Source organism: Eimeria acervulina, genomic scaffold (assembly GCF_000499425.1).
Source record: "Eimeria acervulina Houghton genomic scaffold, Eah_scaff140, whole genome shotgun sequence".
In the NCBI taxonomy this organism is placed as follows: Eukaryota; Apicomplexa; class Conoidasida; order Eucoccidiorida; family Eimeriidae; genus Eimeria; species Eimeria acervulina.
This window is the reverse complement of record NW_013550254.1, coordinates 46,117-57,242: the sequence shown is the minus strand read 5'-3', so window position 1 is coordinate 57,242 and position 11,126 is coordinate 46,117. Positions and strand designations below refer to the sequence as shown.

General features: G+C 38.2%; 1 protein-coding gene across 1 annotated transcript; it reads right to left on the bottom strand.

The window, feature by feature from the left end:
- Positions 1-1,495: 1,495 nt before the first annotated feature.
- EAH_00020390 (hypothetical protein, conserved) lies at positions 1,496-6,544 on the bottom strand (the record flags this gene model as incomplete). Its single annotated transcript, XM_013397180.1, has 5 exons — positions 1,496-1,582; positions 2,282-2,449; positions 2,877-3,089; positions 3,843-4,011; positions 4,614-6,544. 5 exons carry the CDS (start codon positions 6,542-6,544, stop codon positions 1,496-1,498), a joined length of 2,568 nt encoding a protein of 855 aa, XP_013252634.1.
- Positions 6,545-11,126: the final 4,582 nt, after the last annotated feature.

Sequence of the window (11,126 nt, the reverse complement as noted above, 5' to 3'; positions counted from 1 at the left end):
GTGCGGTGTACGTACAGCTGGAGGCGTAAACCTCTACAGTTCCGTCTTTGTCTTCTCTAACAAATCATTAAACCCTAAACCCTAAGATTTCTAGGGTTTAGGGTCTAGCGTCTAGGGGTTAGGGTTTAGGGCTTAGGGAGACAGTGCATGGTATAGACGGATAGAATATATATATGGTATAGACGGATAGAATATATATATATATATCAATACAGATATAGATATAGAAGTATATATAGATACAGACAGATATTGATACATAGATTGATATGGAGATAGATTTAGATATAGGTAAGTAGATATTGATCGATAGATAAAGATACACAGATGTAGGTGTATAAATATATACATATATGTAATATCATCATAGATGTATATAGATGTAGGTATAGATACATAGATATATAGATAGTTAGACATTGAGATGATAGAGAAGGAAGACAATCAAACAAAGTAACAAAACGAAGAAAAGAAAGAGAGACTGTGAAGCCTTCTATGAAGAAAATAAACAAGATGTGCTGTTTAAGGGTAAAAGAAGAAATAATAAAGTTTGTTTGTTTACGTTGTTTGTTTTTCTTCATCTCTAGGGTTTACTCTATCTGCACTGCCAGAAGAAAAAGGAGATAAACCCAACAACCCGCACCGCCATCAAATACACCAAACAAACAAAACGTAGAAATAAACAACGAGGGCTTCCTTGCGCATGCATGCATGCATGCATGCATGCATGAATGCATGCACAAGGAAGTACATGTATATATGCGGTATACACCGTAATATACATAATATATATAATATATTTCATATACACTAGAAAATATATTATATATATTGTATATGCATATTAGTGCATGCATTATGATGTACCGATGTGCTTATGAATCCACATAACGCGTCTGCTTAAGCAGATATCGTTATGAATAATAATTAAGCAAACAACAGAATATAATATAGAATATGCATAATAAATATTATTTATACTCTACATTATGAATAATATATAAAATATATACAGTCTATCATATATATATATTATATATTATATGCACATGCATGCATGCACTTAAACAATGCGTGGTTATTTCTTCATAAATATATATACATGTACGCCAGAGGATCCCCTACAAAGCTGCATGCATTGTATGGTGTACGTACACCTGATTGTAGGTGAATTTGTTAATAGTATTTCTTCGTTTTGTGTATTTGTTTGCTGATGTACTTGTCTTTGCATGCATACTCGGGCATGCATGCAAATGCAGAGGGTGCTGCAGCATTATTTACAACAGTATTTTATTGTTATGGAGATTCTTCTCCTCATATTTTAGTGAACGCAAGCTCAGAGTAAGACCGATATTACTATTCTCAGGTGTATATACACCTGAGAAGAGGGCCAGGGCATCAAAACATGCATTTCTCTGTACTTCTTCTCTCTTTTTTCGCTCGTTCAATCCTTCGTTTGATTTATTTTAGTTCTTCCTTCTTCTCTCCTTCCCCCTTATAACAGCCAGAAAGACAAAACACAGCCTAAAGACACCAGAACCAGCCTCGCTAATGATACATCTGCAAAAGAAGCGCTGGATGCCTGAAGCAAACAAAAACAAAAAAAAGCAAACGAATTCATTAAACAAACACAAACAATACGACGGCAATTCATTCATCAATGCATCTGCTTATCTCCACTGTGCATGCACCACGCATACAGGAAACCAAAGCATATATATACATATATATATATATATATGCATGTATATATATATTTAATTCGCCCCTTACATACGTAAAAAGTATGTATGTATTTTATAACTTGTCCCACATACTCTATGTGCTTTACTCTATATACACGCATATATATATATATATAAATATTTAAACATGCATATATATAATACAAGTTTATTAATATTAAGTGAAGGTCTCCTTTACTATGTCTGCTGCAGAGAACTCATATATTTAAACATGCATATATATAATACAAGTTTATTAATATTAAGTGAAGGTCTCCTTTACTATGTCTGCTGCAGAGAACTCATATATTTAAACATGCATATATATAATACAAGTTTATTATATTAAGTGAAGGTCTCCTTTACTATGTCTGCTGCAGAGAACTCATATATTTAAACATGCATATATATAATACAAGTTTATTAATATTAAGTGAAGGTCTCCTTTACTATGTCTGCTGCAGAGAACTCATATATTTAAACATGCATATATATAATACAAGTTTATTAATATTAAGTGAAGGTCTCCTTTACTATGTCTGCTGCAGACAACTCACAAGTGCCTGGAGACTCATAGAGTTTACAGCTTGTACATCAGCAAACTGTTCGACGTCTCCGGTTTTAAACCCATCAGAAGTAGAAACAATTGCAACTTTAAAGCTGCTTTCTTCTTCTGCTCCCGTTAATACGAATGAATGCGGCTGCACTACTCCTGAACCCCTCTGCTGCACCAACAAAGCAAATAAGCCACAAGATGCATGCATTCCGTATATATATATATATATATATATATACCAGCGATAAAACAACAACAAAGAAAACAACTTAAATAGTGTTATATATATATATATTACCAACAACTCAAGGGAATGCAAGACACACAAATGCAACACAAACAAACTTATCAATGTGTACAGCCGGCAAAAAGAACAAGCTAGAAGATATATATATATATATAAAGGACGCATATAAATATATATAAGCTGGAAAGAAATAGGCAGGAAGACAGAAGATGCATGAAGGCGAATGATAAATATTGTATATATATATATATTACCTATGCGTTTGTGTACATATACGCATATATATATAATATACATCTGGCAGCTAGGCAGAAAGCCCCGTGAATGAAATATGAGGCGATCAACTCACCTCCAGAGCGCTAACATGCTCCTCCGCTTCAGTTTGTTGTGAGGCTGCTTGCTGCTGCTGCTGCTGCAACAGCTGCTGCTGTGGTTTAGGGCTTTGTAGCTGTGCAATGTCATTTATACCGTCTTGGTCGTGGAAGAACTCTCGCCATGTATCTTTATAAGCTTCATCAACAGCTTCTGAGAATCTCTCAGCCAGCAACTTATGATTAACAGGCTGTACATACACCCCAATTAAAGCAGCAAATACACAGAAATACAAACGCAGAGACATTCATATTTTATATTTGTCCAGCAGCAGCAGCAGAGGCAGCAGCAAAAGGTAAAGAACAACAAATATCATACAACAGCAGACTATTAAAGAATACAAACAAATACTAAACAGGCTAACAAGCCAATGAAAAATAGTCAAAGTTTTTAATATGAACAGAAAGTTTATTCAAACAAAACACCATCTAGTTTCGCACATGCATTTGTATATGTGTGCATTTGCATATACACGCATCCCTATATAAATATATATATGTATATATTTACATATGCGTGTGTGCATATATGTACATATATATATATATATAATCATACGTTAATACACAGATCACTATGTGTGTGTGCAGCAAAAAAACGCGACGCAAGCGAGCAAACAAAAACGAAAAACCAAGCATAAAAGCAAGCAACCAATGCACTAAAACAAACAAACGAGCAAACCACAAGAAAAAGAAAGAGAAAAAAACGCAGAAGAAGAAAGGGATGCAGAAAACGAAAAAGAAAAAACGGAACGAGAGACAGAAGAAACAGAAAACATACATATATATATATATATTCTTATTCTTTATATATAATACGTATCGATATCTACATATATTATATTTTTTCGTGCACAGAAGACGAAAAGGAAGAAACAGAGCAAGAAGAAACAGAAGAATATATATATATATATATACATATATTTGTATTTGTGTGCACACACCAACTCCCCACTGAATCCCTCAGTAATGGTTCCGTCGTCTGCTAAGGTGGAGTTATAAAATTCGGCGAAGTCAACTTGAGGGTTAGGAAGAAGAAGAGAAATAAGTTTAAAAGTAGAGACAACGAAGGCTTGGGGAAGCATCATGAATGCCTCCACGAATACATGATCGCTGTACATACACCCCAGAGAAGAGACAGACAAAAGAAAGAAAATGATTAAAATAATTATTAAAATAAAGGAAAAACAAAACAAAAACATACTAAACAACTCGTTCGTAGAAAAACGCATTCACGCTATGCTGTTCATTCGACTGGTGCAAAAATTATACAAATATAAATATATGTATATATAAAATACATATATATATAATGTATAAATATACAAATATATAACAAACAAAAAGAAATAACAACCAGCAAACAACAAGGCCGAACACATAGCAAAGAAAAACAAACAAGAAGCAACAAATACACAACGAACACCAAAAAACAAACATCAGGCAAAAGTAAACGAACAAAGATTAACAAAAAAAACAAACAACAAGACGAAATCAATCGCTAAACTATGAAGTGAAGCAAACCAAAGAAAACACGAAGAAACGAAATAAGAAGAATCAAACAAAACAAGAGGAAACAAAACCAGAACAAAGAATAGAGAAGAAGAAAGAATAAACAAAGAATAAACAAAGAATAAACAAAGGATAAACAAAGAATAAACAAAGAAGAGCAACAAGGAATAAACAAAGAGGAAAAAGAAGAAAGATTATCTTACGTGATATCTGTATAACCTGCTTTAACAACGCGTTCAAGAGTTGTCAGGTTTGGTCTGTAGGTAATCGCCCCGTCTTCAACTTCAAACATCTTCATGCTGCGCACCATGTCTTCTATACGATCTCGAATAGGAATACTGTGGTTGCTGTTATGTCCCTCTCCTGCTGCTTCTGCTTCTCCTCCTGCTGCTCCTGCTGCTCCTACTGCTCCTGGTGCTGAGGGCTTGCCAGGGGGAGGCGGTGCTGCTGCTCCTCCTGCAGGCTGCTGCTGCGGAAGTGCTGATGCTGCTGGTGCTGCTGTTGAAGTGTCCGTAGGCAGAGGAGAAGCAGCAGGAGATGTTGGTGCTGCTGCAGGTGGTGGTGGAGGTTGTTGTGCTGCTTCTGGTGCTGTTGTTAATGGTGCAGGAGATCCTGAAACCCCGCTGCTGAAGACTGTTGTTGCTGCTCCTGGTGCTGCTGCTCCTTGTGAAGGGGCAGCAGCAACAGCAGGTTGTACCCCAGGGACAGCAGCAGCAGGCTGCGGCTGCTGCTGCAGCTGCTGTACTGGCGCTGCAGGTGGTGCTGTTACAGGTGGGGCTGCCGCTCCAGGGCCTGCTGTAGATGCAGGAGGTGTTGCTGTCAGAAGAGGTGTTGGTGCTGGCTGTGCTGCTGCTCCTCCTGGCTGTTGTGCTGCTGCTGCTATTTGCGGCATTCCTTCAGTTGGTGCTGCTGCAATCTGCTCCGCTGCCCCCTCAAGGAAGACAGGAGCAGCAGCTTCTGCTGAGTCTTTTCCGGGCGCTTGGCTGCCGTCCTTGCTGCTGCTGCTGCTGCTGCTGCTGCTGCTGTGGTGTCGTGTGTGTCTGCGGTGAGGCACCAAGTCCATCAGGCCTGAGCTGTCTTCGCCTGCGTTTGCTGTTGCTTCAATGTCTGTAAGAATACCATTAAGCTTATTCATTCTGAATTTATGATAATTCTCATGAATTTTTTCTGCTCTCTCTAAGAAACCCCCTTCCTCTAGCAGCATCCGCGGGTAAGCTCCGAATGCATCAACAGCAGCAGCAAAAGCTAAAACTGCTGCTGCTGCGCTCTCTTCAAAGTCTCCCCTGATCACCATTACTGATTCTGTAACCACAATATCTGCAGCAAGCGCTCCTGCATCTGTTCCTCTGCCTAGAGCGCATAGAAGCCCCAGCATCTCTCTTCTTCTTTTAACAAAGACAGATTTAATGTCTGATGAATGAAAGGCAGCAACACTATCTTTCGCCTGCTGCAGCAACTCCTCCAGCAGCCCCTTTGCGTCTTGGTAAACGTAATAGAGATCTGAATCTAAATTACCATACTCCATAGCCTTCCCATAGAGAAACATAAGTTTATCAAATATACCTTCTTTGTCTCCGTGTCCAACCCAGTTCTGCATAAGAGTTTGTGTTACTGCAAGAGATAATTCACAATTCTTTGCTTGAAAATACTTGCTTATTAGTTCTTCATATGCATCACCCCCACAGGGTAAAGGCTGGGGAGCACCGGAGGAGCTCTCTCCGTGCTCACATATTCGTTTATTAGAAGATTCTCCTGTCTCCATACACACATCTTTATTTTCTTTTACTTCAGCAAGTTTAGATAAAAACTTCGCCCAAGCAGAAGAAGAATCTTGCAGCTTTTCTAACTCCTGCGTTAAGAATGAAGACATTGCTTCCTGAGCTTCACACACCTCTTCCTCTTCATCATTTTCTCCACTTCCTGCATCATCAACGTCTTCTTCTGCTGCTGCTGCGCGCTCCTGCAGCAGAGCTGCAGAAGGAGGCGACAGAACTGAGGCTGAAGGCAGCAGCTGAGGGCCCCCCTCCCTCTTTGCTGCTACAAATAAACAACTACTCCGTAGGGTTTCTGCTCCATACACCGCGAGAAGAACAAAAGACAAAAACCCCCGACGCCCCCCTACAGGTATTCTCATCTTGTAGTAGAGAGGCAGAGGCAGCAAAACCTTGAATGTTTTCTTTCTTTATTTCTTAGGATCCCCTTGTCTTGTCCTCTGGTCTGTCTGTCTGGTTACTTTGCCTGACTGTTCACTTAGGATAGACAAAAGGCATCAGGAAGCAAACGAACAACTCCTCCACCTGCAGCAACACACACATACACACACACATACATGCTCACACACGCACACCGCGACATTCAGAAAGTAAGCATACAAATGCATCAGAAGGACAGGTGCAGCTGTACGTACACCGGATTCAGCACCACAAGCAAAGAGGCATAACATACGCAAGGGTATGGAGGAAGATGCAGCTCCCTGCAGGCTGTCTGTACGCATCTGTCGAAACTGCTGCAGCTGCTGCTGCTGCTGCTCCAGCAACCGCCCTGCAGCTACTAACGAGGATATGGGCATCAATGGAGCTATTTATATACCTCGAATACACCAAATACTACAAACTGTGCTGTGCGCTTAGTGTGCGCACTTCTGCTGCTGCCGCTGCTGGTGCTGAAGATGCGTACCTTTCAGCACAACGCATGTAGTGGAGAGAAGAGATCTGAGCCTGAGAAGCCAAAGTCCTCCTGCCTGAATGCCTTTCAGAGTTACGGGGTCTAAAGGGAGCATCGAGGCCTCTCTTGTTTCCCCTGGGCCAGCAGAAACAAGAAAGCTAGCTGATGTAGGGTGTGGAAGAAGAGGGAGAATCTGGAAAGGAGGTAATTGACTGAAGTTGAAAAAGGCAAAATTAGGGTTCACTACCACAGGAAAAGGAGAAGAGGAAGAAAAATGCAGAAAATCGAATGACGTGGGGGCAGGCAGGGGCCACTTGCGGTGAGCCGTGTCCGCTCTTGTAGCTCCCCTTAAGCAAGAAAGCGAGAATAATTACAAAAGGAAGAGGAAATGCTCCATAAAACTCCGCAATTGGGGGAAATAGGAGGCGAAAAAAGAGAAGAATGCAGCAAAAATTCCCCTCGTTCAACTTCAGCTTTCGTTGACTGCAGCCGCGCCGATCATCGAGCAGCCTCGAAATTCGAATTTTTTCCCATTACTTTCATCTTTTATTATATCACTTTAGCTTTTATTCTTATTTATTCCTTATTGCTTAGGGAGATCGCTTCATTAAGAGCAAGAAAGCACTACAATTTCCCCTAGGCTACTGTGTGTCCGCTGGTATCCTTATACAATGTTGCGCTGTTCGTGCGTCGTCGCGACACTGCGGAAGCTTGAGCCATATTTAAGATCAAAAATGTAGAAAATGAATATAATCCATGTTTCCACCTTTTGTTTGGTTCAACATTGTCGTTAACGCAAAAAAAAGAGGGAAAAAACGCGGCAAACCGTACAAAACCGTGAGCGGCATTGCCGCTTGCGCGTTTCAGTGGAAAACAAGAAAAAATAGGGAAGAAATGTTCAAGAGCAGTATTCAAAAGAACAAACCTCACTAGTAAAATACTTTCTGTTGACGCTCGCATTGCTTTGGCGCCTTTTTGTTATTTTTCATGCGTTCTACCTGGTGGGGTGGAAGCACCTGCTCCGAGGTTCCTTTCTGCACTGTTTTGTTGGTTTGTAATGAGTGTTTTCTCTGCTACAAACAGCTTATTTTAGCGTATTTGTTCTTCCTTGAGGCAGCAGAAGCCATTGGCATTTAAATGCCTCGTCTATGGACTATACAATCGAGGCAGACGTCGCTAATACAGGCAAATGCTTTCTTGCTTAAACTTCCTGCTGTAGCACATAATTTTTAATGTAGGGAGTTACTAAGCACTCTTTAAAGGATAATGGCTTCTAAGCTAACCTTTTGAATGTAAACTTGTAGCGCAGGTCCTTCCATAATAGTTAACAGAATCACCATCAAATTCATAAATATCTAATAAAAATTATTTCATACAAGTGCCTTCGTGCTTAAACTTCTCGCTAAACCCTGGCAGCTATTGATGCTCTGAACTGGTTTACTTCTGCTTCTTTTTATGCCTTCCTTATTAGCACATATGCCTTTAGGTATCGTACATCCATATAGAAGTATTTTTTCAATTATGTATTCATATATATATATGGAGTGTATTTTTGTCTTTTTCTGCGTACAATTTCTTTACTGGATTGCCAATTTTAATATTATTTACCCCTCTTTTCTTTCGTTTGTTAGTGTGTCTATCTGTCTCTTTTCTTTTTTGTCTGTAACTTTATTTTTTCTTCCGTGCTTTTCTCTCTGCCTCCAGCGCTTGCTTCTTTGTTGTTTGTTCGCATTTGTAATATTAAATTTGGTACTACGTATATCACTGGGTTTAGGTATTACGGATACTGCTGAATATGTTATTAGATATATTATTAGATATTCTGTGAGGCTTGTTGTTGGGTATATTATTAGATACACCAATAGATATATTATTATATATACCATTAGATAAGCTGTTAGATATATGATAACATATATTGTGAGAGATATTACTCGATAAAATTTTATCTTATTGTTGGGCTTATTGAAAGATATATGATTAAATATACTATTACATATATATGATTAAACATTATCGTTAAATATTTAGTATCAGATATATTGTCAAGCATATTATTAAATATATATATAGGTAAACATTATTACAGGGGTATATCCTTCCTCTCTCCACGCCGTCTTTGTTAAAATAGAAGTACGCAGAAAAACAAAAACAAAGAATAAAGAATACAAACAAAAGTAAATCTGCAAGACTGAAACAGGTTGAGACAAATCTGCGCACAGCGCATGCAGGCACCCTTCTAGGCAAATGCTGTAAATAGGTGTATACATATATGTACATATATATATATATATATATTTATTTATTTATTTATATGTATATTTACATATATTACATATATATATGGTAATTAACATACATAACATACATAACATACATATGTAATGCACATGCACGCAATATAATATATATATATATATATTTTATACAAGTACGTAGAAAAGCATTAATAAAATGCTCCATCTATAGACAGAATGCATTGGCTGGCCGCCTGCTTGCGCAAAAACAACTCGAGTACAAAAGGAAAAAAAACAGAGACAAAGTAAACCCCAACAAGAGATATACAATCAAAACCAACGTTCTGTGATCATGTGCTTCTTGTATATATATAGATTTATAGATATATATTTTGTATGTATATATGCACCGCACATATTGTATCCATAATGTGCATAATATATATTGTGCATTATTACTATAAATATATCTATTTACATTGTATTGCGGATATATACATTTATATATGATCCCCATGTATATATGGATTTATACATAAACATATATATATATATATAAATGTATATATATATGTATGTATAGGCGGGGTGGCGACGCAGAGGAAGCCCTCTCCGACAGAACATGACAAAGAAAGGAAGACAAAGAAGAGGAGAGAAGCATTAAGAGTGCATGTATGTTTACTGCACTGTACATTGAGAGAAGACGAAAGATTTAAATATTTCTTTATGCAAAGCGAGGGGGCAAGAAAGGATATTCTTTTGCTCGCCACTCTACAGGAATGAACTTGTGCTCAAATGCAGTTTCCTTCACTTCTACCAGCCGCCATCCAGGTCTGTACACAGCAGAAAAAATGCATGCAAAGACGCTATCGAAAGCAAACAAACAACAAACAACAGAGAAATGCAATGCAGAACAAGCTGCTGCATGCAGTTGAAGAGGTCGCGGCATTAATTGGCAGCTCCAACTTAAAAAAAGGCACAAGAATTATCATATGATGAATGCAATTATTATTATCACTTAAACATCATGCAGTGTATAGCCACCTCTGCATGCAGCATGTGGACACCTCTGCATGCAATCGATGTACACATCTGCATGCAATGGACATACGCTTCTGCATGCAATGGACATACGCTTCTGTATGCAATGGATGTACACCTCTGCATGCAATGGATATACACATCTGCATGCCCCGGTGTATCTGTTAGGGTGTACGAACAGACCTTCCGTCGTTAGTGGCGAAGCCGCAGGAAGAGGTCACAATTTGTTGAATTTCTTCGTCGTTTAAAACTGAATCTGAATGAAGATGTCCGTGAAAAGAAGCCCCAACCTAAACGATAGTTGAAAACACAAATGCAGCACTATTTAATTATATGTGCTAATTGTGAAAGCGAGGTATATATATAGATATATATATATATACCTGATTATGCGTGTATATACATACATATATATGAGGTGAATAGAAAGAAAAAGGAAGAATCAGTGGAGAAGAAATAAAAAGCCACTTCTTTTACACTTAAACAAACGCGATGCAGCCACACACTAATATATATATATATATATATATATGTAGCTAGATAGATAGATAAATAGATAGATAGGTAGATAGACAGATATATAAATATAGGTACTATTAGTATTATTATCGACAAAGCACAAGGGAGAAATAAACAAAAACAATCACCTTATATTTTTTTAAAAGAGGTAAAAACCTGCGGCGCCATCTCTCAGGTAGTTGGAAGGTGGAGATGACGTTGTGCTGCAGACAAACAAAAAAAAATAATTAAATTTTTTCTTCGCATATCAATTGC